We start from the raw sequence: 26,221 nt of genomic DNA, 5'->3' as shown, positions 1-26,221 counted from the left end.
TATATGGGCCCTGGGAGGTGCTGTAGGAGCCCAGGTTGTTCTATAGCAGCCCAGGTGGTGCTATATGAGCCCCAGGAGATGCTATAGGAGCCCAGACAATGTTATATCAGCCCTGGATGGTGCTATATGGGCCCCAGGAGGTGCTATAAGAGCCCAGGTGGTTCTATAGGAGCCCAGGCAGTGCTATATGAGCCCTAGGAGACATGATATGGGCCCAAACAATGTTATATGGGCCCTGGGTAATGCTATATGGGCCCTGGGAGGTGCAGTAGGAGCCCAGGCGGTTCTACAGGAGCCCAGGCGGTGCTATATGAGCCCTAGGTTGTGCTATATGAGCCCCAGGAGATGCTATATGGGCCCAGACAGTGTTATATCAGCCCTGGGCGGTGCTATATAGGCCCTGGGCAGCTTTATGTGGGGCTGGGCAGTGTTATATGGGCTCTGAGCAGTGGTATATGGGCCCCGGATGGTCTTATATGGACCCTGGGTGCTGTTGTAGGGCCCTGCACCGTGTTACAGGGTCTCGCATGGTGTTAGAGGGGCCTGGCTGCTGTTATATGGGTCACGGTTGGTGTTGCAGGGCCCTGGGTGCCGCTGTAGGGCCACGGCTGGTGCCACATGGCTCCGGCCAGCGTTACGAGGGCTGCGGCCAGTGTCACGCAGTGGTGACCGGTGGTATACGGTCCTGGTCAGCATAGCACGAATGGGACTGGTGCTCGTATGGCCATAGCCAGCACTGCCCGGCTGTCAGCCATGTCCTCCTGCTGTGACCTGGATGGTGTCACCGAGCGGTGGCCAGCGTGGCGTGGCTGGTGGCTGGACCTAACTAGCTGCGGCATCGCACAGCCATGGCGTCAGGCGCCGGCGGTGTCACGGGGTGGTGGCGGTGGTGGTGTCACGTGGTGGTGGCCCCAGCTCGGGGACCAGCCCAGGAAACCCAAGAAGGGGAAGTTGGGTGTTGGGACCGTGGAGCCGAACAGGGGACGTGGGGGAAACGGGGTGACCCCCCACTGTCCCCGCACGTTGCCACCATGTCGCTGCCCTCTGTCTACCAGAACAAGTTCGCCGAGAAGCTGACGATCCTCAATGACCGGGGACGGGGCGTCCTGGTCCGCATATACAACATCAAGAAGGTGGGTGCAGGGTGGTGGGGGGGCAGGGTACCTGGGTCCCCTGGGAGGGGGAGGTTTGGGGTACAGGACACCAGGGTACACCACCCCATCTAATGGGGAAGAGCCTGGCTTCTTCCTGGAGCAAGGGTTGTGAAGAAACACGGGGCGGTGGGATCGCTGGGGTAGGGGGGTCTGATGGGGGGCTCCGAAGCCAGGAAGCGGTTTTAGGGGGGTCTGATGCTGGGGGATCCCTACAGACCTGCTCCGATCCCAAGACACGGCCGCCCTTCCTCAGCGACAAGGCCATGGAGCCCTCCGTCAAGTTCATCAACAAGAAGTTTCCTCACCTGGATGTGCGGAGCAGCACGGTGAGGGACTGGGGTGTCCCCTCTGTCCCAACCCCCCTGTTCTCCCCTCCCCCCCATCCTGTGTCAGTCCTACCTGGGTGTCCCCTCTGCCCCCCACCCTGTGTCACCCCATCCCCAGTGTCCTCACCATCCCCACCCCATGTTGCCCCAATCCAGTGTCCACCCTGGCCCTCATATGTCACCCCTGCCCGTGTCACCCCACTTTGTGTCACCACCACCTGGCTTCTACTCCATCGCCTGCCTTTGATCATCTTGCCACCCCCTGTCCCATGTCACCCCTCCCCGGGTGTCCTCCCTGGGTCACCCCACTCCCGGTGTCCCCGCTGTCCCTTTGCAGCAACACCTGGGGCCGGTGCACAAGGACAAGGGGGACATCGCTCGGGTGCTGGGACCCTTTTACCACTCCTTCCTGGACGTTCTGGAGTTCAGGGTGAGCTGGGGCATGCGGTGGGGGGCAGAGAGGGGTTTTGGGAGGTAGTGCCAGCATTTCAGACACGGGGGGGGGCACAGCAGTGACACAGCCCCTTGTCCTCTCCCTGCCAGGACCATGTCTACGAGCTGCTGAACACCATCGATGCCAGCCAGTGCTTCTTCGACATCGTGAGTGGGGCACAGGGGGTCCCAGGGGGAGTACTTTGGGGGGTGCCACGGGCCATGCCCACGTGTTCACGGTTGTCCCCTCCCCAGCACGTCAACTACGACTTCACCAAGAGCTACCTGGACCTGGTTGTCACCTATGTGTCCCTCGTACTGCTGCTGGCTCGCACTGAGGACCGCCGGCTGCTCATCGGCATGTACCACTGTGCCCACGAGATGAGCCACGGCACCAGGTGGGTTGGATCCCACCAGGGCTGTCCCCGCAGACTGTCCCCACTGGGGCTGGCCTTGAGGACCGTCCCCGACCCCTGTGCCACCATCCCTGCAGTGACCCCAGCTTCGCCCGCCTGGGACAGATGGTGCTGGAGTACGACCACCCCCTCAAGAAGCTGATGGAGGAATTTGGGCCGCACACCAAGGTGGGATGGGGTTCCCCCCAGCCAGCGGGGCCACATCCTGCCCCAATCCATCTCTTAGCTCCCCCGCGATGTCCTCCTGTCCCCCAGGCTGTCACCAGCGCCCTTCTGTCCCTCCATTTCCTCTTCGCCCGAAGGAACCAGGGGGCTGAGCAGTGGCGCAGCGACCAGCTCCTCAGCCTGCTCAGCACCACTGGCACCATGCTCAGCCCTGCCAGCTCCGACACTGTGAGTGCCACCGCACCGCGGGGAGTGGGGCAGGTCCTGGGGGAGGCTGCGGGAGGGCTGAGGACGGTGACGTGGTGACGCCTGTGTCCCCAGATGGCCTGCGAGTACCTATCTCTGGAGGTGATGGAGCGCTGGATCCTCAGTGAGTCCTTGTGATGCCCGCGGGTCCCCAGCCCCAACGTGGGCAGACTGGCTCCCGGTTTCGGGCCATCCCCCTGCCCGCTCTGGGACCGGCAAGATGGGCAGTGCCTGCCTGCCTGACGGCTGTGCCCACAGTGGGGTTCCTGGTGTGCCCGGGGGCTCTGGGCTCGTCCCCACAGTGCCTGGAGCTGTGGCGGCTGGCGCTGCAGGGCTCGCTCTACATCACCCTTCTCCGCGACGAAGCCCTCCAGGTCCACAAGGTCACCGAGGAGCTGCTCAGCAGCCTCAAGGGGTAATGGCCGTGCCAACGCCGGGGCCGTGCGGGGTGCTGGGGGAGTGCCGTGGTGGGTGTCAGGGGCTGGGGGGGCTCTGCCAGCAGCCCTGGTGGGTGCCACGAAACTTTGCAGGGTGCCAGGAGGTTGTGCTGTGTGCCGGGGGATTGTGTTGGGTGCAGGGACTGGGGGCTGTGCCAGGGGCTCTCCTGGGTGCCATGCCTGGCACTGCCTGGCCGTGACTCTCTCGCAGGTATGGGAAGCGGGTGGCTGATCTCAAGGAGTGCAAGGAACATGCTGTGGCTCACAGGTTGGGGACTCAGTGGGGAGTCAATGGGTCTGGGGGAGCTGGGGAGGGTCCCAGGGATTCTGGGGAGCTGGGAGGTCCCAGGGCACCCCAAAGGATTGCAGGGTCCTGGGGGTCCCATGAGTCCCAGAGAGTGGGGGGTGTCCCAGGAGCTCCTGGGGCGGTGTCAGCACCCTGGGGGGCAGGGGCTGGGGTGCCCCGATCAGGTCTGTGCTGGCCCTGTGCCATAGCCCCCACCTTTGCCACATGGTGCCTGTGATGTCCCCACTGGGTGAGAGGGGTGGCTGGGGGGGTCAGTTGGGTGCCCCTGGCCCTGACCCCCACCCTGACCCCCACTGCAGCGGCTCCCTGCACCGGGGCCGGCGGGCATACCTGCGTGGGGCTGTGCGGGAACTGGAGGTGCTGCTGGAGGACCAGCCCGGGCTGCTGGGACCCAAGGTGAGGATGGGAGCAAGAGGGCAGTGGGGGGCTGGAGGGGCAGGGTTTGGGGTGCAGGGGGTGTGTGGGTGCAGGGTGCTGGGTGCCAGGCTCTGCATGTGCCCGGGGGTGTGAAATGGGTGCGGGTGGGGTCTGTGTGGGGGGTACTGCTGGTGCCAGCCTGGTGCCATGGGGTGACAGCACCCAGGGCTATTGGTACCAATCCAGTGGCAGTGCCTGGTGGCAGCACCCCGTGCCTGGTGCCCGCTAAATCCTGCTCCTCTGCTCTGCCTAGGCTCTCTTCGTCTTCATGGCGCTGTCCTTCTGCCGGGACGAGGTGAGCTGGCTGGTGCGGCACGCTGAGCATGTCACCAAGACCAAGACGCCTGAGGACTTTGCTGACAAGTAGGCACAGTATGCAGGCACCGGCTCTGCGCAGGGGGAATCCATGCCCGTGGGGGCCACCCCCAGCCGTGGGCAGGCTGGTCTCATGGTGGGGATTTCCCTGGGGCAATACCAGAGTGCAGCTGGCACTGGGGGGGCTTGGGGGGCACAGCCAGACCTGGCTCTGACCGGCGGCTCCTGTGGCAGCCACATCGCGGAGCTGCTCTTTCTCATGGAGCAGCTGCGGAGCCTGGTGCGGCGGCACGTTGGGGTGCTGCAGCGCTACCACGTCCAGTACCTGGCCCGCTTTGACGCCCTGGTTCTCAGCGAAGTCATACAGGTACCATGGGGCACTGGCAGGGGGTAATCTGTGTCCCCCATTGGGGCTGTCCCTGTCCCCTGTGCCCTATCCTGTCTGTCCTTTATCCTGACCCTATCCCTGACCCCACAGAACCTTTCTGTGTGCCCTGAGGAGGAGTCCATCATCCTGTCGTCCTTCGTCAGCTCCCTCTCGGCTCTCTCTGTCAAGGAAGGTACGGACTGCGTCCCCCCTGGCATGACCCTGGCACTGCCTGGGGACCGATATCCCCCCTGTCCCGGGAGCCCTGCAGCAATCCTGAGCCGTGCTGGGCACCCAGGCACAGGCTTGTGGGGCAACGGGGAGATGGCAGCTCCTGGGGATCCTGTGGAGTGGGCACTGTCACCCCAAGACTGGCACCCCCAAACTGGCACCCCCAGGACCAGTACCTCCAGATCAGCACCCCCAGACTGATAGTCACCCCAGCCCCCTCCCCACAGCCATGTCTCCCCACGTTTCTCTTTCCCCGCAGTTGATGACAAGGAGCAGTTTGATTTCATGCCGCTCCGCCTGGACTGGTTCCGGCTGCAGGTGCTGTCGCTGTCCCTGTCCTTGTCCATGTCCCTGTCCCCATCGCAATCTCCATGCTTGTTCCCGTCCCTGTGCCAATCCCCTTCCTCTCTCCCCATCCCTGTCCCCATCCCCTTCCCTATTACTGTCCCCATCCCTGTCCTTGTCCTCATCCTCTTCCCCTGCCCTGCCATGACCCTGAGCCCGCTGTGCCCCCAGGCCTACACCAGCGTGGCCAAGGCCTCACTGCCACTGGGCTCCAACCACGACGTGGGTCGCGTCATGAACCTCATCGTCTTCCACACCAAACTGCTCGACTCCCTGGAGGAGCTGCTGGCCGAGGCCTCTGACCTCTCCGACCTGTGGTGAGCGCAGCCACCTGCTCTGCCTCAGTTTCCCCACAGTCATGGGGGGTGACCCTGGCTGGGGGTCTCTGAGCCACGTCCTGCACCCCAGCACGCATGGAAAGGTGCCCATGTGTGCTGGGTGACGGGTGTGGGAAGGGACGGAGGTGGCTGTGGGGGACATGTCACCCATGGGAGAGGTTGGGCAAGGTTAGGTGACATACACATGGACACGGGGACAAGGACAACACGCACGTGGCACAGGAACAGAGTGTCCAGAAAGACAAATACCCTCTCCTGCCCTCCCTGCCCCCTCCTTCTGCCCCTCTACCCCCATCCTTGCAGTTTCTACCCTCGCCCCGTGGAGAAGATGTTTGTGGCAACGATGGAGGAGCCCTCGATGCTGCGCTACAGCATCGCCTTCCCTCTGCTCTGCAGCCACTTCTCCCGCTGCATCCACCCCATGTGCCCGGAGGAGGTGGGTCCTGCTGCCCAGGGGGACATGGGAGGGGGACACAGGGGTCCATGTGGAGCCAGCCATGGCTGGCTGCTGCCCTGCCACCTGTGGAGGGGACGATGGCAGCCCCGTGGCCTAGGGGCAGCTGGTGGCACGCTGCAGATGTGGCCATGGTCCGCATGCTGTGCCGTGACAGTACCGTGGCTTTCCCCCCACAGTATCCCCACCTGAAGGCCATAGCGCTGGGGCTGTGCAACAAATTCCTGGAGGAGATGGCCCGGCAGGCCAGCACCTGTGTCATGGATGCCTGTGCCGAGCAGCACAACCTCAGCGAGCAGGTGAGGGTTACGTCTCCAGGGCTTCAGAGGTCTTTGTGGCCTTTGGGGTTGCTGTGACTTTCAGGATCTCTGTGGCCTTTGGGGTCTCCAGGGCTTCTGAGGTCTCCGTGACCTTGAGGTCTCCATCACCTTCAGGATCTCTGTGACCTTAGGGGTCTCTATGCTCTCCAGGCTCTCTGTAGTCTTTGGGGTCTCCAGGTGGATTTTGGTGGCTTTTTGTGGCTTCCAGGGTCTCCATGGCCTCTGGGGTCTCTGTGGCCTCCTTGGCCTCCATGTTCTCCAAAGCCTTGGGACAGCTTTGCGGGGGAAGACCTGGCAGGGTGTCGCCCCCAATTCAACCTTGGGGATGATGGCCTCTGGTCCTGGAGGCCCTGCTTGAGTTGTCCTTGGTGCCACAGCTCGTGGTAACCTGCTGCCCATCTCTGGCAGCTGCTGCCCAAGCACTGCGCCTCCACCGTCAGCAAAGCCCGCAACAAGAAGACAATGAAGCAGCCGGCCAAGAAGGGGGAGCCTGAGCGGGACAAGCCAGGGGCTGAGAGCCAGAGGAAGGACCGGACCCTGACCACCAAGTGAGAGCCAGCTGGGGCTGGTGAGGGTGGGCAGGGGACTGGCAGGCAGTGGTGGCCACCAGCCGTTGGGTGTGGGCATGGTGCGACGTGGGGGCACGGCGTGACCGTGGGGTTGTCCCCATGGGGCTGCGGTGTGGCTGATGGTGCCTGTCACCCCTACACCAGCATGGACAAGCTGCACCTGACGCTGGCTGAGCTGTCCCTGAGCCTTAACCACGTGCCCAACTTCACTGTCTTCGAGCACACAGTGACACCGGCTGAGTACCTCAGCAGCCACTTGGAGACACGCCTCACCAAGTAGGGACCATGCCAGGGACGTGGGACACGGCAAGGGTGGGCTGTGGGCGCTGCCAGGGAGGGGGCACTTGGCCACAGCTCTCCAGACAGCCCCCTCCTGTCCCTGCAGGGCCATTGTGGCCATGGCAGGCTACAGCCAGGCCACGCAGGAGGTGGCCCGACCCTCGGAGGTGCTGGTGGGGCTGAGCGCCTACATGACCTTCATCCAGTCGCTGGGGCAGTTTGTGGGCTTGGACACGGGGCGCATCATCCGCAGTGTCCTCCTGCAGCAGACGCAGCCCCGCGACGCTGCCGGCGAGCAGACGCTCACCACCATCTACACCAACTGGTGGGTGCCGTGCCGAGACTGGCACCTTCCCTCCCTCATGGGAGGTGGCCCTGCGGTGCCGTGGGTCACGGTGCGGGACGGCGGCAGCAACTCGGTGTCCTCAGGTACCTGGAGGCCCTGCTGCGGCAGGCCAGCACGGGGGCCATCATCCTGGCCCCAGCCCTGCAGGCTTTTGCCACGGTGCCCCAGGAGGGCGAGCCCCACTTCAGTGCCGCCGAATTCTCCGATGTCTCAGGTGAGGGATGCGGGGATGCTGTGGGGAGGGGATCATCACCCCCCGACCATGCTGATGTCCCTGTCCTTGTCCCCCTCCCCGCAGAGATGCGGGCGCTGGCCGAGCTCATCGGGCCATACGGCATGAAGTTCCTGAGCGACAACCTCATGTGGCACGTGGGCTCCCAGGTCACTGAGCTGAAGGTAGGGCTGAGGGCTGGGACCAGGGTCAGGGGACTGAGACCAGGATCAGGAGACTGGGACCAGGGTCGGGCTGCTGGGACCGGGCTCTGGAGCACAATTTGACAGGGCAGGCAGGGACACCCTGGAGACCATCCCAACCTCCTGCCTGTCCCATGGGCTCGCTGGCCAGTGTGGAGAGGGGACAGAGGGGCCAAGACACCTCTGTCCCTCCCTGGCCGGCTGTGGGCTTGCCGTGTCCCTGGTGCCACCAGCTCCACGTCCCCTGCAGAAGCTGGTCAACGAGAATATGGACACGCTGGTCCAGCTGCGCTCCAGCTCCTGCAAGCCCGAGCAGATGGCGGCTCTGCTGCCCCGACTGACCTGTGAGTCTGGGGTGGCACTGGGCACGTTGAGGGGGGAGCCTGGGGCTGGCACACATGGGTGTGCACACACACGCGTGTCCCCACTGACCCCTCTCCTGCAGCGGCCGAAAACGTCCTGAAGCGCATGACCATCATCGGGGAGATCCTGAGCTTCCGTGCCATGGCCCAGCAGGGCCTGCGGGAGGTGGGTGCCTGCCACCCCATGGGTCGCCCAACCCCATGGGACCCCCACCCACAGACCCCACAGCCCAAGAGGTCAGCAGGAGCTCTGTGAGCATCCACCTTCTCTCTGCAGGTCTTCTCCCACCACTGCCCCTTCCTGATGGGCCCCATCGAGTGTTTGACGGACGTTGTCACCCCCGACACCGACATCCAGGTGGGCACGGAGGGGGTCGGGGGCAGGGTGGCACCTCCAGTGCTTGGGACAGGTGTCCCCAGGCAGGGCTGGTTGCTGCCGTCCCGTACCCTCCGCGTCATGTGGCACTGCATGGTGCTACAGGGCACTGCCTGGCATTGCGTGGCACTGTGTGGCATTGCATGGTCCCCCGTGCCTGGCTGCACCCCGTGTCCCCAGTCCTGGGCCTGAACGTCCCCGTACCCCCAGGTCACCCTGAGCATTTTTGAGCTGGCCTCGGCTGCGGGGATCCCCTGCGAGGTCGACCCCGCGTTGGTGAATGTCCTCGCTGGCAGCAAGACAGGTACCGTGGGGGTCTGCTGGGTTCGTGGGGGGCTGTCCCTGAGATCTGTGACCCTGCCAGCTTCCCCCGTCCTGTGTCACCTCCCTGGGTCCTCTGGGGTCCCCTCTTGGACCCCTGTCTAGTGTCACCTCCCTCCCTGGCAGATGGCTCATCCCCGGAGGAAGACTACAAGGTGGCCTGCTTGCTCCTGGTCTTCGTGGCCGTGTCCCTGCCCCTGCTGGCCTCCGACCCGGCGTCCTTCTACAACACCGAGGTGGACGGTGAGGCTTGGCCGTGACCCTGGCGGCTTTGTCCCTGTGTCCCCAGTCCTGGCTGTGTCCCCATGACCGTGACACCACAGTGCCCTGGTGTCGCACCTTGTGTGTGCTGGGATCCCCGAGGTCGTCGGTGCCCCATAACCACAGCTGAGGGTTGGTGGGGGCAGCGGGACCCCAGGACTGGCAGGGCTGGTGCCCCATAACTGCAGCCAAGGGAGGTGGGCACAGCTGAGACCCTGTGCTGTCCCCAACCTTCCTGTGTCCCCAATCTACCTGCGTCCCCAACCTACCCGCGTCCCCAGGCTACAACAACAACATCCACTGCCTGGCCAAGGCCATCATCCACGTGTCGGCCGCCCTCTTCACTGTCCACAACAAGAACATCGAGACCCACCTCAAGGAGTTCCTGCTGGTGAGAGCGGCCAGGGGCCACAGCTGTGCCTGGCGGGGGGTGGGCACCCTCCCTGGGTTGGGCACCGTCCCCAGTGCTGATCAAGATCCGTCCCTCAGCTGGCCTCTGTCAGCCTCCTGCAGCTTGGCCAGGAGACGGACAAGGTGCGTGCCAGGAACCGCGACTCCATCTCCCTGCTGATGCAGCTGGTGAGTGACAGCAGACCCCGGGGTGCTGCTGGGTGGGCTCCGGGCTGTTTCTTGGTGGGCACATCCCAGCTCCGTATCTCTGCTGGGCTCCAGCTCTGTCCAGGCTGCTCCAGCCCCCAGATGGCAGCTGGGTCTGGGTGCTTAGCCCTTGCCCAGCTCTGGTTGGGCCCAGGTGGGGGGGCTGGATGCAGCTCTGACACCCCCAGGTAGAGGCTGGGCTGACTGGGTGGGGGCCACGCACCCACCACCCAGTATTGGTATTCAGGGAACGCTTGTCCTCGCTGCAAAGCAATTTAAATGCAAATATTTCAGTCTGGAGCTGGGGCACAGGAGCCATCTGGGGAGGGAGCACCCAGCTCTGGCGGGGAGGGGCTGGGGGCCGGCTCCCTGCTCTGGCAAGGGGGGAAACTGAGGCAGGGGCGGCTGCTGATGTGTGTGTGTCCCCTCTTTCAGATCGTGGCAGAGTCGTCCTTCCTGACAGTGGACATGCTGGAGACCTGCTTCCCCTACGTCCTGCTCCGCAACGCCTACCGCGAGGTGTGCCGGGAAAACATGCTCAGCAGGGTCCCCTCGCACTGAGCCTGGCCCCGTGTTGCCCCTTCCCCTCAAACCCCTGCAATTACCCCGCGTCGGGACCCCCGGGTCCTCCCTCAACTGCTAGATGCCACCACGGTGTCCCCAACCATCCCCATCCTGTCCCCCAGCCATCTCCACCTTCACTAAACCATTTTTCCCCCAATGGCTGTGTCTGACTCGTGGCTGGGGGGGACTCAGGGAATATTTGGGGCTGGCTCAGCCCCAGCACCCTAGGGTGGGTACCCAGCCTCGTGTCTCCAACAGTAATAACCTCCTGCGGGTCCCCCATGGGTATTTGGGAGAGTCTGGGGATGGCGGGGGCCTTGTGGGGCTGGGACATTAAAGGAGTGGAGCTGCTGGCAGGATTTACCAGCTTTAATTAAAGCTGCCACTTCTCATGGCAATGATCCTGGCCGGCCTCGTGCCTCAGTTTCCCCTCGCTTGCCCAGCTGAGGATGTTTCAAGTCACGTTCCCCCCCCCCCGCCACCCCTTTCCCCAGTCTCAGGGTGTTTATTTTTCTCCCGTGCAGCATCCCGGGGGAAAATTAATGGGGCGAGGGAAGGAGGCGGCGGGGCGGCCGTTGCCATTCCGCTCACGGCCGGCTGCTCCGGGATGAGTCACCGGCCGTGCCGGGAGTGTGGGGGGGGCAACGGCGGCTGCCGTGGCCACAAGCCCCCCTCGGCAGAGCCCCCTTGGGAGGGCCTGGTGGTACCAGGGCTCGGGGGAGGCCGAGCGTGCGGGCCCCGGCAGCCAAACCGAACCGCAGCCGCGATCGCACGATCGAGCACAAGCATGCGGCCGCATCATCCGGCACTAATTGCTTTATTAATTCATCCGGGGGGGAAAAATTGCTCTGGAGCGGGCTGGACTCCCCCGCTGCCCCCCTCCGGCTGTGCTCCCGAGGGGCTGAACTCCCCCGAATTAACGCCCAGAACCTGCTGATTATTCCAGATTGCTGCAAAAGTCTATTTTCGCGCTCATCAATCACGATATTAAGTGGTAACGAGCTACTGAGGCTCCCCGCCGGCAGCACGGCTTTGTCTCGCGCGCATCTCTGCCCACGGCCTCTCCCGCGCCTGCCGCCCCCTGTGCCCCCCGCCTCAGGCTTCTCTGCGCCATGGGGTGCCCCCCTTTGTTCAAGGTGCTGCCCCTAAGCTGGCTTTGAGCCCCCGAAAAGTTTGAGGACCCCAAAATGTCCCCAGCGGGGTATGGGAGCTCCCACGCCATGTGCTGGGGCTGGCAGCCCACTCTGCTGACCCCAGCATGTAGATGGGGGTCCCATGGGTGCCGCCCCTGCACCCACAGGGCACCCCACCGAAGTGGGGAACCTCCATGGGAGGGGGTACAGCCCCCTTTATAGAGGCTAAACGGATGCATCCCTGGGCAGCACCCATGGGTGCTAGCCATTGAAGGCCAGGAGGTGACATGGCCTGGCAGGCAGGGACCTGGCTGAGCCACTGGGGACAGTGGGCCAAGGTGGGGGCTTGGGGATGGCACCCTGGGGGGGCGGGGGGGGGCCCACCTGGTCCCCCGGTGCCGTGGTGGTGGGTGCTGCACACACCTACGGCATTACATAAGGGCTTATTAATATTCCCCGGGGGCTGCAGCTCGGCGCGTGCCGCGGGAGGCAGCGCGGGTGCTGCTGTGCCCCCCCAGCTTGCTGGGACCCACCCGGGGCTCTGGCACCCCAATATCCCCCCCCCTGTGTGTGCCCAGAGCCCCCTGAGCCCTCAGCATCGGCCCCTGCACCCTGAGGTTTCCCAGTGGGACACAGACGGCATGAGGGGGGGCACAGGGTGGGGGACAAGCTGTGTGTGGGGCAGGGGGGCCTTGGGGCAGGGATGGGGTCCCCTCGAGCTCAGGCTGCTCCCAACCCCCCCCACACCCCCCAGCCCAGGGGGGTGATGCCCTAATAGGCGAGAGGCCCAGCAGCCCCCCCGGGTTTGGGTAGGTCCTACAATAAGTCGGGGGGCTGCCGCTGCCCCGTGGTCAGTGGGAGGGGATGGTCTCTGGTGTGCGTGTCACCGGCCTCGGTGACGTGTGATGAACGGGGCAGGTCTCAGCAGGGAGCAGGGGGCCTGGGGGAGGTGGGGGTCACGGTCCCCCCCGCCCCAGCCTGCTGCTCGGGGCAGACCCCCTGTGTGGCATGGGGGAGGCCACGGCCCCTCCGTGGGGGGGCACTGAGCCAGGGGCTCTGGCCCCTTCCCGGGCTGCCAAACCCAGTGAGAGACCCCCAGAACCCCATGGGGATCCCGGGGCATCTGCCCCCCCATAACTCCACAGGGATCCTGGGGCACCTGAGGTCCTGGAGTACCCCCCCATAGGGATCCTGGGGTCCAACCTTATAGGGGGACCTGGGGTAAAACCCCTACAGCCCCATAGGGGTCCTGGGGTACCACCCCTACAGCCTCATAGGGGTTCTGGGGGACCCCCCCATAGGGGTCCTGGGGTACCACCCCTACAGCCCCATAGGGGTCCTGGGGTACCACCCCTACAGCCTCATAGGGGTTCTGGGGGACCCCCCCATAGGGGTCCTGGGGTACCACCCCTATAGCCCCATAGGGGTCCTGGGGGACCTTCCTCTCCCACAGCCCTTATGGGGGTCCTGGACACCTCCCTCCCCTTGGGGGGGGGGTCCCGGGGCATCTCCCCCTCCCCAACATCTCCCCGTGGGGGTCCCGGGGCACCCGCCCCCCCCCAGTGCCGGGGCTGAGCGGGGCGGCGGGGCTGGGCGGCCCCGGTTCCCGGCCCCCGCCCCCGGCTCCCCCCCCCCCCCGCCCCTCCCCGCCCTCCCGCCGGTGCCGGCTCGGGGAAAGTTGCGGCGAGCCCCGGTCGGCGGAGGCAGAACCGGCAGGAGCGGGAGGACCGGGCTACGGCGGTAACCGACTGCACCGGCGGTACAGGCAGCACCGGAGCACGGTAGAACCGGCGCTTCCCGGCCGAGCATCCCCGGGTAGGAGCGCGCAGCATCCCCGGTCCCCCCTCCCACCGCGCCGCTACGCCGGTTCTCCCCATCCCCGGTGCTCCCCTTATTGCTTTTCCCCATCCCGGTTCTTCCCTTATCCCTTCTCCCCATCCCCAGTGCTAGCTTCCCCATCCCCGGTTCTCCCCATCCCCGGTTCTCTCCATCCCCCGTTCTCCCCATCCCCGGTTGTCCCCATCCCCGGTTCTCCCCATCCCCAGTTCTCCCCATCCCCGGTTCTCCCCACCCGCCGTGCTCCCCATCCCGCTGCTCCCACCCCCGGTACCCGGGATGCCATCTTAGCTCCGCCGCCCGGGCCGGTGCTGCCTGCGCAGCCGCCGGGTACCGGGCGGGGAGCGAGGCCGCTGCCGGGGCTGCGGGGTGAGACCGGCGGCTTCTCGGCCGCTGCCAGCCGGGCCCTGGGACCGGTCGAAGGACTGAGGGTACGTCCCCGCCGCCGCAGGGGCCATGGAGCCGCCGCGGAGCCTCCCGGGGCTGGAACCCGAACGTGAAGCGCTGGACCCGGCCGGTGGCTGCCCGTCCCCGTTGGAGATCAAGTCGGTCCCCAGCAAGAAGATCTGGGTCAAGCTCCGGGCGCTGTGAGTGACACCCCCCCCCCAAAAAAAAACCAACCCCAAACCGGGACCCCCCACCTCCAAACTGGGACCCCTCACCCCCAAACTGGGACCCCCCCAAACTGGGACCCCCCAAATTGGGAACCCCCAAACCGGGAACCCCCAAACCAGGACCCCCGAGCCCACCCGAGCAGCACACCCCCACCAAACCCCCTGACGCCTCCTCTAAGGGCCCCCCGGTGCCCCCCACCCTGTGTCCCCCCCACTCCAGGCAGGACCTCCTGGGACCTTCAGCTGCACCCAGGAGCCCTTTGCCCCTGGGACCCCCCCGAGTGCCCCGCATCCCACTCACGCGCTGCCCCCCCGCCATGTAGGACCCTCCAGTCACCCTCGTGACCCTCCTGCACCCATTGCACCCCTTTGGGGTGGGGGCACCGGGACCCCCTCGGGCTGGGGGCACCCATAAGGCCTGGGTGGGTCTGATGAGGCACATCTGGGGGTGCTGGGTGGGGGCCCCCCAATGCAGCCCCCAACACCCCTCTCTCTGGGTGGCACCGTGGGGTGGGCAGAAGGCTGGGGTGCCCCCAAATCTGGGGCAGCAAAGCGGGTGCCAGGGTGCCAGCTGGCCCCGGGATAGGGGTGACACCCTCTGACACCTCAGGGTGCCACCCTGTAACCCCCCCTCACCAGGGAGCTCTCGGTGGCCCCAGGGGTGCCACCCCCTCGCCCCTGTGCAGTTGTGCTCACGCGTGGGCTCATGTGCGCGCGTGCCCCCTCGCGAACCTGCGGCACGTGCGCTCGCGCGGGTCCTCGTGCGGTGGGCACAGGCGTGGGCGTGCAAGGGGTGCGCACGGCCGCGTGTGCACACGTGCACGAGGCCGACCCGCACGTGGTGGCCGGCGAAGGCGCGCTTGTGCGCGGGTGCACGCTGGCAGGGGTGTGCATGGTGCCGGTGTGCCAGGGGGGGAAAATGGGGACAAGGACGGGGGCCGGGTGCCCGCATTGCACGCTTGCTGGCAAGCCGAGCTGCTGAGCGTGTTTCACATGAGCCCAAGGCCGGGGCAGGACTCAACTGGGGCGTGAAATGTTGGTGGCAGAGCTCTTAGGGTGCACGTGCAAGCCTGAGTGTGCAACAGGCTGCACACATTGCTGTGGGCGTGCGAGCGCTTGGTGGGAGCGTGCACATGCGCGTGCAAAGGTGCGTGCGGGTGGGAGCAGGGGCGCCTGTGCGTGTGCACATGCAGGAGTGGGCGAGCGTGCACGGGAGCGCGTGTGCACACCCGTGTGCCGGAGCGCACCTGAGCGTGCGCTGGGGAGCGTGTGCACGCGCAGGTGTGTGAGCGCGTGGGCTGTGCTGCGCTCCCGCTCCCCCCGCCTGTCTTCCCCTCCCCAAAATTGCTGGCGGCCGCCCCTGGTGCGGGGGCGTGCGAGGGGCTGGGGGTCCCTGCCTGCATCGTGCCTGTGCCCCCGCCGGGTTCCCCCACCCCCTGCCAGCACCGAGGCGGCAGTGGGGACCCCAGCTTGGGGACGGTCCCCAGCTCCCAGCCAGGGTGACTGGGGTGGGGGGAGCAGCGGGGTGTCCCCAGGGTGCAGCATCCCGGCCCCCCGGAGTGTTGGGGACCGATGGCAGGTCCCCAGGGTGGGGATCAGCTGGGATGGGGACCCCAGGGGAGAGAGCTGGAGGGGTAACAGCACCCATGGGTGCTTGTGGGGTTGCAGTGTCAGTCCCGGGGGGGTCCCCAGTGCTGACTGAACCCTGAGGCTGACCCTGCAGCCCTCCTTGGGCACGGGGTGGCCCTGGGGACACTGGTACCACTCCAGGGGACCGTGGGGTGCCAGCAGCTCTGCAGGCACCGTCATCCCTGCAGCAGGCCTGGGACACGGCGGTGGCGGGGGGGGCACGAGGGGGCTGGCAGCAGTGGGGGGCCGTGGGTGGTGACAGGCAGCCCGTGGGGACCGTGGGCGCGGGCATCACCCGCCCGGCAGTGTGACGCAGCGAGACCCCTGCTCCTGCTGCCGGCTGGTGGCCGTCCCTCGTCCCCGGGCTCCGCTCGGGGGTCCCAGCACCGTCTGTGATGGGCGAGTGACGCAGGGGTCCCCGGAGGGTGAGTGACCCCAGGGATAGGTGTCCCTGAGGACGGGTGTCGCCAGGGATGGGTGGCCGGGTGCGGGAAGGTGACAGCCACCTTTCCCAAGGTCACATTCCCCCGCAGCCCGCCGAGCTCGGGAGCTTCGCGCTGGCTTTGAACGTGACGTCTGGCCGCCCCCCGGCCCCCCTCGCTCGCTGGCAGCTGTCACTGTCGTCACCTTGGCCAAGGGGACGCGATGGCCCCCACCCGCCGAGCTGGGTCTGATCGTCACGCCGGGGCGAGGCGTGGGGTGTGCACCGGCCGCGCGTGTGCCACGCTTGCACGGATCCGCGCTTGCTCGCCTGCCCTCTGGTTTGCGGCCGTGCACGGGCACCCGCGAATGGCCTTGCACACGCGTGCGGACCCGCACGTGCGGGTGGGCTTGTGCATCTATTTGCTCGCTTGCCCGCACACGTGTGCCAGCTCACGGGGGTCTCCGACGCCTACCCACGCGCACACGCGTGTGCACGGGTTGCTGCCCGCTGTGCAGCCAGGCCGGGGCGATGCTAACGAGGCTTGGGAGGTCGTTAGGTGCTGAGAGGGGTGGGGAGGAGTGTGGGGGCTGTGGGACACAGAGGGGGACCCTGTGGGGGACCTGGGGATACTTTTGGGGTGTAAGCCCGGCTGCGGTGCGGGTCCCCTGGCACGGGGCGGCGGCCGCTAATTAAAACAAATTGGAATCATCAGCCCGCAGGAAATCCCGCAGGAGCTGAGGCGGATGCCAGCGCTTGCCAGCTCTCCTCACCCTCCCCGCTGCCAGCACCCATGTCACCCAGCCGTGGGGACCTGGTGGCTTCGTCCTCCCACCGGAGTGGTGGCGGGGTCCCCTTGTCCCCCCCATGACCAGGAACGCTGTCCCCACGCGGTCCCACGGCCCCGCTGGCCCCTGCGGTCCCAGCGCTGGTGCCGGTTCCTCCTGGGCCGGCTGGAGTCACGGCACTGTCCCCTCCTGGGGACTGTCCCCTGTGTTGGGGACAAGTGCCAGCATCTCCTGTGTCACTGCTGGTCATGTCCTTCCTGTGGGATTTGGAGCTGTGGGTGGCTGTCCCCAGCGCTGGGGGACAGGGGACACGGTGTCTCCTCTCGGCTGGTGACCTGTGGGTTTTGGGGCTCGTCCCCGAGGAGCCAGCGTGGTGGGGACCCCGTGGCCCCAGTTGGGACCATTCCCGTGACCCCCATCCCCCTGCGCCTCAGCGCCTGCTTGCGCTGTGCCTCAGTTTCCCCAAGGGACCGGGCTGGTGGGGACAGTGTGGCGGGGGGCTGGCTGGTGGGGATGTGCACGGCCACGTGCCACCCGCATGGCTGTGCGCAGCCCCGCACGGTGTTGGACGAGCGTGTGTGACCTTGCACAGCCTCGCACAAGCGTGCACAGGTCTGTGGGGTCTCACCTGGCAGGTCCCTCATGCCCGCTGCCAGATCTCGTTAGCCCTAACGAGGCACAGGGCTGCCGGAGCAGCTGTCTGGAAGGTACTCTCGTGTTGCTCCCCCCGAGGTTTTCACTCAGGGCTATAACGGGCATGACATCCCCACTGCGGGGACATGGGGTGACGGTGCCGGCGATGCCACGTCCCGCCACGGGGGTCAGCTTGGGGCCGGCTGTGGGAGCTGCGCAGGTGGGGGCTGGCCTCTGCCCCACGGCCACGTGTCCCCGTCCCGTGGGACTGTCACCGTGTGCTGTCCCCCTCCCCACGGCCAGCTTTCTGGGTCACCCTAAGGTGCCTCCTGAGCTGCGGGCTGGGCTGGCAGCACCACGGGAAACTGCTGGTGGTGGGGACAGATGCCACCAGCCTTGGGGACTGTGCACCGAGGTGGTGGGGACTCAGTGGGGGCCAGGTGGGCAGTGATGGGAACCCGGTAGATACCAATGGGGACCTGCTGGGTGCCAGGTGGGCAGTTATGGGGACCCAGTAGATACCAATGGGGACCTGCTGGGTGCCAGGTGGGCAGTTATGGGGACCCAGTAGATACCAATGGGGACCTGCTGGGTGCCAGGTGGGCAGTTATGGTGACCCAGTAGATACCAATGGGGACCTGCTGGGTGCCAGGTGGGCAGCGATGGGGACCAGTGGGTCCTGATGGAGACCCAGTGGGTGCTGTGTGGCAGCGATGGGGACCAGCGGGTACCAATGGGGACCTGTTGGGTGCTGGTGGCAGTGATGGGGACCTGCTGGGTGCCAGGTAGGCAGTGATGGGTACCCAGTAGATACCAATAGGGACCTGTTGGGTGCTGGGTAGCAGTGACAGCGAGGCCTCTGTGAGGGGACAGGCTGGCTGGAGCGCTGAGCCGGACTGGGACAGGGACCAGCATCCCACAGGGGCCAGCAGCTGCCCTGTCGTCCCCCCCCGCCATCCCTCGCCCCAGCCTGGGGGGGAGCTGGCAGAGCCCTGGGGGGGCCGTGCCAGCCGTGCCAGCCGGTGTGCGAGCAAGGCGGCTGCAGCGGGAGACATGGCTGCGGGGGCGACGCTTTCCCCGAGCGGCCAGATGGGATTCCCCCTCCCCTCCCCGCCGCCGCCTCCGCTCCCCCCGCGCCACGACAGACACACGGACACACAGACAGATGGCCGGGGGCTGGCCGGCTGCGGGCACAAGCGTGTTCAGGCGTGTGTCAGACGGGGAGGGCTTGCCCCGGGGTGGAGGGGGGCTGGGGAAAGGAGCGTACCCCCGTGTGCACGTGTGTGCTGCGTGCACGCGTCCGCATTGGCGGAAAGGTGTGCACCCGTGTGCTGGTGTGCATGCGTGTGTGTACTGTGGGTGGGTATTTGCAGGTGTGGGCACATGTGGTGCGCGTGCGGCTGTGCCAAGTGTGCATATGTGTGCTTGTGTGCACCATATGTGTGCATTGTTGGGCAAGCGCGTGTGCGCGCACGTGTGCATGCCTGTGTGCACGCACACGTTGTATGTGTGCATTCAGGCATGTACGTGTGCGTGCACATACGTGTGCACGTTTGCTGTGTGCGCAGATCGGGGTGGTCTCTCTGCCAGGGTTTGTCCCCGTGCCACCCCAGGGCCCTGCGCTGGGATGCTGCCGTGTCGCCCTGTCCCCCCCGTCCCCGTGTCCCCCCCGTCCCCATGTCCCATGCAGGTGTTGCAAGCTGGCAGGGGGAAGGTGGCCACACTGGGCTCCTGTCCCCATGCTGCTGGGGCACCCATGGGTGCTGCTGCCGTCCCCCCCATGGCAGAGCTGGTGACCCTGCGCAGGGCCCACCTGTGGGGCCCCATCCTGCGGTGAGTCCCCGGGGACCCCTGGCCCCTTGGCACTCAACGTGGGGGAGGCTTCTGGGGGAGGGAAACTGAGGCACGGCAGGGCCTGGGGGGTGTGGGTCCCCAGGGTGCAAAGCCACCCCACCACGGAGTCCCCCCCACCCCAGGCTGTGTCGCCCCCCCCCCCCCCCCCTTTTCTGGGTTTGTCCCTGTCCCCATGGATATTCCAGCTGCCACTGTGGCCCCACTGACCCAGTGGGCTGGTGAGGACTTTGTGCCCGGTGTCACCCAGGGCTCCAGGATGGGTGACGTGGTGGGGACAGCCACCCTCCAGGCTGGGGACAGGGTGACCCGCGAGCTCGGGGTGCTGGGGGGAGCCCTGTGGCCTTTTGGGCTTCTCCAGTGTGGGGAGGGAAACCTGCCACCCCCTGCCTGCACCCCTGCCTGCACCCTTGCCCTTGCCCCTGCCCATTTCCCACAGGGGGCGTGCCCCCTCCCCAGCGCTGGGTGCTGAGCTCCAGATGCTGAGTGCAGGATGAGCCGTGGGTGCTGATCTCTGGGTGCTGGGTGCAGGAGAAGCTTGAGGTGCTGGATACTGAGCTCCGGCTGCTGCGTGCAGGATGAGCTCTGGGTGCTGTGTGGGTGCAGGCTGAAGGGTTTTCGGTGCAGGATGAGCTCTGGGTGCAGGGTACCGGGTGCAGGATGAGCTCTGGGTGCAGGATGAGCTCTGGGTACCGGGTGCAGGATGCTGGGTACCGGGTGCAGGACACTTTTTGGACACAGGGTGCTGGGTGCTCTGGCTTCTGGGTGCCCCCTGCATCCCCCCCAAGCCATGCCATGGCCACGCTCCCACCTTGACCCTCCCCTTGCTGCCACCATCGCTTTGGGGGGTCCCCTGGGAGGGTGCCCACCACCCCGCACTGACACGGGACACGAGCACACACGTGCACACATACCTATAGGTGCTGCCCACGCGTGTCAGGGCATGTGCGTGGGCACATCCGCTTGCAGGGCAGCTGGGGACCCCTGCGGCTGCCCCCCGCTGCCACCTCCATCCCCGGGGGGGGGCCGGTAATGGGCTGCCCGGCTGCCCGCAGGCTGCGTTACATGGTGAAGCAGCTGGAGACGGGTGAAGTGAACGTGGAGGAGCTGAAGAGGAATTTGGAGTACGCCGCCTCGCTGCTGGAGGCCGTCTACATCGACGAGACGAGGTGTGGGCAAGGGGCCGTGGGGTGACAGGGGGACACGGGGTGCGGGATGATGCCCACCCTGATGCCATCCCCCCCCGTTGCCATCCCGTAGGCAGATGCTGGACACAGAGGATGAGCTGCGGGAGATGGGCTCGGACGCGGCGGTGCCCTCGGAGGTGCGGGACTGGTTGGCGGCCACCTTCACCCAGCAGGCGCGGGCCAAGGGGCGCCGGGCAGAGGAGAAACCCAAATTTCGCAGCATCGTTCACGCCGTCCAGGCTGGCATCTTCGTGGAGAGGTGGGTGCTGGGTGGCACACCCCACAGGGTGGATGGGGAGGTTATGGGGGGGGGGGCATGGCTGGGATGGAGATGGGGGGGTGGGAGTGCAGTTCCCAGCTCTGTCCCATGGCAGCCAGGGGCTGTGCCCAGCACCCAGGTGGGTCCTCAAGCACCCAGGCGGGTTCTCCGAGCACCCAGGGGCTGTCCCTAGCACCCAGGTGGTCCTTAAGCAGCTGGGATGTCCCCAGTGCCCAGGTGGGTCCCCCAGCACCCAGGGATTGTCCCCAACACCCAGGTGGCTCCTTGAGCACCCCTCTGGGCCCCCACATACCAGGGTCTGTCCCCCGGCACCCAGGTGGGTCCCCAAGCACCCGGACTGCCCTCAGCAGCCAGGTTTGTCCCCAGCACCCAGCTGAGTCCCTGAGCACCCAAGTCTGTCTCCTGCCCCCAGGGTTTGTCCCCTGGCACCCAAGGTCTGTCCCTGAGCACCCAGGTGGGTCTCCAAGCACCCATCTCTGTCCCCCAGCACCCACATCAGCCCTGACTTACCCCCCCCTTGCAGGATGTTTCGCCGGACGTACACGGCCGTGGGGCCCAGCTACTCCACCTCCGTCCTGAACTGCCTGAAGGTACCGGGGGGTGTTGGTGGGGGGGGCACCCCAATACCCCACGGGGATGCTGCCCCGCTGGCACATTGCCCTGGCCTGGCAGCGCCCGGGCACAGCTGCCCCATCCACATCACTGGCTTTGCAGGATATGGCCCGGGTTGCCCAGGGGAGATGGCACCCGGCGCCGTGGGGCATTGCCTGGCATCACTGGGCATGGCTGGGTGTCACTGGGCATTGGGCTTGCCCCGCTGCTGGGGTAATGCCCCCATCTGCCCCCAGAGCCTCGACCTGTGGTGCTTCGATGTCTTTGCGCTGAACCGGGTGACGGACGATCACTCCCTGAGGACCATCGTCTTCGAGCTCTTCACCCGACACAACCTCAACAGCCGCTTCAAGGTGCGCCCATGCCCGTGACCCCCCCGGGGCCGGGTGCCTGGGATGTGTTGGTGGCTTTTCACGCGCGAGTGCATCCGCGAGCGTGTGTGCCCGTACCGCAGATCCCCACCGTCTTCCTGACGACGCTGCTGGATGCGCTGGAGGCCGGCTACGGGAAGTACCGGAACCCTTATCACAACCAGGTCCACGCCGCCGACGTCACCCAGACCGTCCACTGCTTCCTTCTCCGCACTGGCATGCTGGTACGGGGGCGTGGGGGGACCCACGGGGGTCCCACGGGGGTCCCGGGCCATGGCTGGGCCCTGGGCTAGTGGCTGGTGCTGGGTGCTGGTCCAGGCGATGCTTGTTGCCACGGAGACGGTGCCACCTAGTGACAGTGCTGTCACCATGGAAATGTCACCGGGCTGATGGAGGGGACAGGGTGACCCCTGGCTTGGGGGGGACGGGTGGGCACACATGGGGTAACACCTGGCACACGCGTGTGCCCTGTCATCCCCGCACGGCTGTCACGCTTGTCACAGGAGCATGCACACGCTCGTGGTGTGTCCCACGCGTGTCCCGGACAGGTGTGCGTGGCCGTGCACGCGTGTAGTCACGCGCAGTTGTGCAAACACACATGCACATGGAGGGCCCCACAACCGTTCGGCCCCGTGCCCCTTGCGGGGTGGCACTGGAGCAGCCGGTCCCCGTCCCCCTGACGCCAGCGTCCCCCCAGCACTACCTGACGGAGATCGAGGTCCTGGCCATCATCTTCGCTGCCGCCATCCACGACTACGAGCACACGGGCACCACCAACAGCTTCCACATCCAGACCAAGTGAGGGCGGGTGGCACGGCGCGGGTGACATGGCATGGCACGGCACGGGTGGCATGGTGTGGGTGGCATGGCACAGCATGAGCAGGCAGGGCTGGGGACCTGTTGTGGGGACACTTGGGACACGGTGGGGCATGGAAAGGACTGAATAGCACCCTGGGGACACCCAGCGTCACCTAGATGGCTGGGATACAGATGTGCTGGCACCCTGAGGACACCTGGGACTATTGATACAGCTGGAATACAGATGTGCTGGCACCTTGGGGACTCTCGGTGCCAGCGATACGGCCAGGATGCAGATGTGCTGGCACCCTGGGGACACCCAGGGCCACTGACACAGCTGGGATACAGCTGTGCTGGCACCCTGGGGACATCCCTCTCCCTGGGGCGGGGGTCAGCCCGCCCGCCACCGTGCCAGGGTCCCACCGTCCCCTGCGTCCCCAGGTCGGACTGCGCCATCCTCTACAATGACCGCTCGGTGCTGGAGAACCACCACATTAGCGCCGTCTTCCGCATGATGCAGGACGATGAGATGAACATCTTTGTCAATCTCACCAAGGACGAGTTTGTGTAAGGTCCCCGTCCCTGTCCCTGGGACTGTCCCCAGCTGGGACGCGGGACCCTGACAGCAATTTCCCCCTTCCCCGGGGCGCAGGGAGCTGCGGGCGCTGGTGATCGAGATGGTCCTGGCCACCGACATGTCCTGCCACTTCCAGCAGGTGAAGTCCATGAAGACGTCCCTGCAGCAGCTGGAGAGGTGAGTGCGGGTGCCCACCTGGGTTGTGGGGGGGGGGGGGGTGTGTGTCCCCCAGAGGTTTTGGGGACAAACCTCAGCAGCGGGGTCCCCTCCCCAGGATTGATAAGTCCAAGGTGCTGTCGCTGCTGCTGCACGCGGCCGACATCAGCCACCCCACCAAGCAGTGGTCGGTGCACAGCCGCTGGACCAAAGCCCTGATGGAGGAGTTCTTCAGGCAGGTAGGGCGCATGCGTCCCCCAGGATGGGCGGTGGGATGTGGGGACCACCCCCTGGGGACATGTCTCCCTTGCCTTGCCAGGGGGACAAGGAGGCTGAGCTGGGGCTGCCCTTCTCGCCCCTCTGCGACCGCACGTCCACGCTGGTGGCCCAGTCCCAGATTGGTGAGTGGTGGTGGTGGGTCTCCATCCCCACCCTGTCCCCAGCCACCAGCCTCGCCATGGGCAGGAGGGGGTGTCCCCATTGACTCCGTGTCTCTTCCCCACCGCAGGCTTCATCGACTTCATCGTGGAGCCCACCTTCTCCGTGCTGACCGATGTGGCTGAGAAGATGGTGCTGCCCAACGCCGAGGACGGCACCAAAGCCAAGGGCAATCCGGTGGCCGGCCAGCAGGCCAGGTCAGCAGCACCAGCCTGCCTCAGTTTCCCCTTCCCCACGGGGAGGTGGTGGGGTTCAGCCTGGGGGTGGGGGACAGCCACTTATTTTGGGACCTGGGTGGTGGCAGTGGTGGCTCTGCCTTGCTCTCAGCTGTCCCCATCCCTACAGCTCGCAGTGGCGGCAGCCGTCCCTGGACGAGCACCTGGAGCTGGGGGATATCAAAGCCGACCTGGCTGGCTTCCGCTCCACCTGGACCAAGTACATCCAGGAGAACAAGCAGAAGTGGAAGGAGCGGGCGGCCAGCGGTAGGGGACGGCCACCACAGCCGTCGGGGAGGGGATGGGGACCATCCCGGGGATACGTGGGACCAGGTCTGTGCCGAGCATCCCTGGGTGGGGAGGTGGTCCAAGCACAGGGTGGGTGACCATCTCGGGTGGGGAGATGAGTTGGGCAGGGGGTCGCAGCCCCCGTGGGTGGTTGGAGTGACCCCCCCAGCCCCACGTCCCGCCGCAGGCATCACCAACCAGGCGTCCATCGAGGAGCTGTCGCCCTGCGAGGAACAGTCGCCCGCGGCCCCCAGCCGGCACAGGCAGAATGGGGACGTGGAATAGCACCGGGAGGAGCGAGGTGGGCACAGGGGAGGCCTGGGGGGGGGGGCAAACTGTAGAAGGTGTGTGTGTGTGGAGGGATTGGTGGCATTGCCGTGACCGTCCCTCCCGACAGCAGGTCCTCGTCTGGCCGAGTGACGCCGTCTCGCCCAAAGTCTTCGACGCCATCGAGTTCAGCACCATTTGCAGGGAAGGAGCCGCCCGGGGCCGCAGAAGGATCAGTGCCAACCTCCGCGCCAGGAGCATCCCCGGGGCCGGCAGCCCCCCAGCCCGGCCAGCTCCGGGTGCCTGTGCCAAATCGGCCACCGAGCCGTGTGGCCTTGGGCCACGGGTGACGGTGACGCCGCTCCTCTCACTGCCACGCCAGCGGCTGCCCGGCGCCTCCCCCGACTGGGTTTTGTCCTTACAGCTTTTTAAAAAAGCTTCTTTTTGCCCCACTGGGGAGCTGGGGGAGGTGGGGGGGCTGGGGACGATGATGGTGGCCCTGGGGATAGCAGGGGACCGAGGGACGGAGAAGCCACGTCAGACACGCTGTCACCCTGAGAGCACCACAGTCCCCTCTGTGCCTGCTGGGGCTGTCCGGTGACACCGTGATGGGTGGCCCTTAATGTCCCCCTGTGCCCCCCCCACCTGTCCCAAGCATCCCTTACGCGGGATATGTGTCTCTATGTCAGCCGGGCTGGGGACACGTCCCTGTAGGTCCTGTCCCCAGGTCCGCTGGCCGCAACAGCACCTCAGAGGTTCCCCTTGGGGTCCTGCCCTACGCAGCGTGGGCAAGGCTGGGAGCTGGGGGCCGGGGGGGGGCCAGCGAGGCGGTGATGGGGCAGTATGTGTGGGGCTGGAGTAGCGGTGGGTGCTGGGCCTGGGGCACAGCAGGAGGGCAGAATTGGGCCAGCCCCTGGCTCCGGCATCCCCCAGCTCCAGGGTGCCTCTAGCGCCTTCTGGCTCCGGTGTGCTTCCAGCAGCGCTGGCTCCAGCGTGTCTCCAGCATCCTTCAGTTCCAGCATGCTCCCCAGTATCCCTCCCCTGCTTGCTCTGGCTTTGCTGTGCCTCCGGCATCCCAGCTCCGCTGTGCCTTGAGCATCCTCTGGCATCCCAGCTCCCGGTGTGCCTCGAGCATCCTCCAGCATCTCGGTTCTGGTGTGCCTTGTGCATCCTCCGGCATCCCAGCTCCGGCGTGCCTCGAGCGTCCTCCGGCATCCCTGGCTCCAGCGTGCCTCGAGCATCCTCCGGCATCTTGGTTCTGGTGTGCCTCGAGCATCCTCCGGCATCTTGGCTCCAGCATGCCTCGAGCATCTTCCAGCTCCGGCATCCTCCTGCTCCGGCATCCCAGCTCCGGCCGCCCTGCCCTGCTGTGTCCATCGCCCAGCCGCCGTGGCACGGCCCGTCTGTGTTTGTACTTTTCTACCCTGCGGTAACGCGTCGTGTCCCCACTCGGTCACCGCTGGCAGAGCTACACCTCGCGCCCACCCACACACGCATGTGAAACCAAGCGTCGCCGCTAACGAGCAATTAATAAACCGTACACCACCACCAGCCCGGCTCCTGCACCCTCACCCCGGGGGACCTGGCTTGATCCCAGTGCTGGGGGTGTGATGGGGGGGCCAGGATGCCCTCCTGGGGGGGACAGTGGCTGGGGCCTGGGGACAGCTGGAGGGGGACAGAGGGGGTGGCACAGCTGGCTTGGACCCCTGAGGGGGGGGGAGCTGAAGCCCGGAGGCGGGTGCTGCCCCCCAGCACCCAAAGGGGGGGG

The 26,221-nt window shown here is 66.4% G+C and overlaps 2 protein-coding genes across 2 annotated transcripts; both read left to right on the top strand.

Moving 5' to 3' along the window:
- The first annotated feature begins 547 nt into the window (after positions 1-547).
- On the top strand, positions 548-10,516 carry NCKAP1L (NCK associated protein 1 like). The gene is made up of 31 exons (XM_069806251.1): positions 548-1,133; positions 1,370-1,480; positions 1,818-1,910; positions 2,024-2,080; positions 2,168-2,310; positions 2,406-2,496; positions 2,584-2,721; positions 2,815-2,863; positions 2,998-3,154; positions 3,388-3,444; positions 3,783-3,879; positions 4,154-4,263; positions 4,450-4,582; positions 4,694-4,775; positions 5,073-5,131; positions 5,330-5,475; positions 5,800-5,932; positions 6,130-6,249; positions 6,679-6,818; positions 6,984-7,115; positions 7,225-7,443; positions 7,548-7,678; positions 7,763-7,860; positions 8,129-8,222; positions 8,324-8,406; positions 8,518-8,598; positions 8,827-8,920; positions 9,064-9,180; positions 9,480-9,589; positions 9,688-9,777; positions 10,231-10,516. The coding sequence occupies exons 1-31, from the start codon at positions 849-851 to the stop codon at positions 10,354-10,356; spliced, it is 3,576 nt and encodes a 1,191-aa protein (XP_069662352.1). The 5' UTR covers positions 548-848; the 3' UTR covers positions 10,357-10,516.
- A 2,434-nt stretch (positions 10,517-12,950) lies between these two features.
- On the top strand, positions 12,951-26,004 carry PDE1B (phosphodiesterase 1B). Its single transcript, XM_069806267.1, is given in 18 exon segments — positions 12,951-13,046; positions 13,048-13,233; positions 13,235-13,307; positions 13,780-13,915; positions 20,320-20,433; positions 20,525-20,710; positions 21,255-21,321; positions 21,580-21,696; positions 21,798-21,938; positions 22,412-22,512; positions 22,954-23,079; positions 23,165-23,266; positions 23,364-23,484; positions 23,565-23,646; positions 23,754-23,880; positions 24,029-24,165; positions 24,374-24,487; positions 24,587-26,004. Coding segments are annotated over 17 exon segments (2,010 nt in total). The 3' UTR covers positions 24,472-24,487; positions 24,587-26,004.
- The last annotated feature ends 217 nt before the right edge of the window (positions 26,005-26,221 follow it).

Source organism: Haliaeetus albicilla, chromosome 18 (genome assembly GCF_947461875.1).
Source record: "Haliaeetus albicilla chromosome 18, bHalAlb1.1, whole genome shotgun sequence".
In the NCBI taxonomy this organism is placed as follows: Eukaryota; Metazoa; Chordata; class Aves; order Accipitriformes; family Accipitridae; genus Haliaeetus; species Haliaeetus albicilla.
This window is presented reverse-complemented; position numbering and strand designations above follow the sequence as displayed.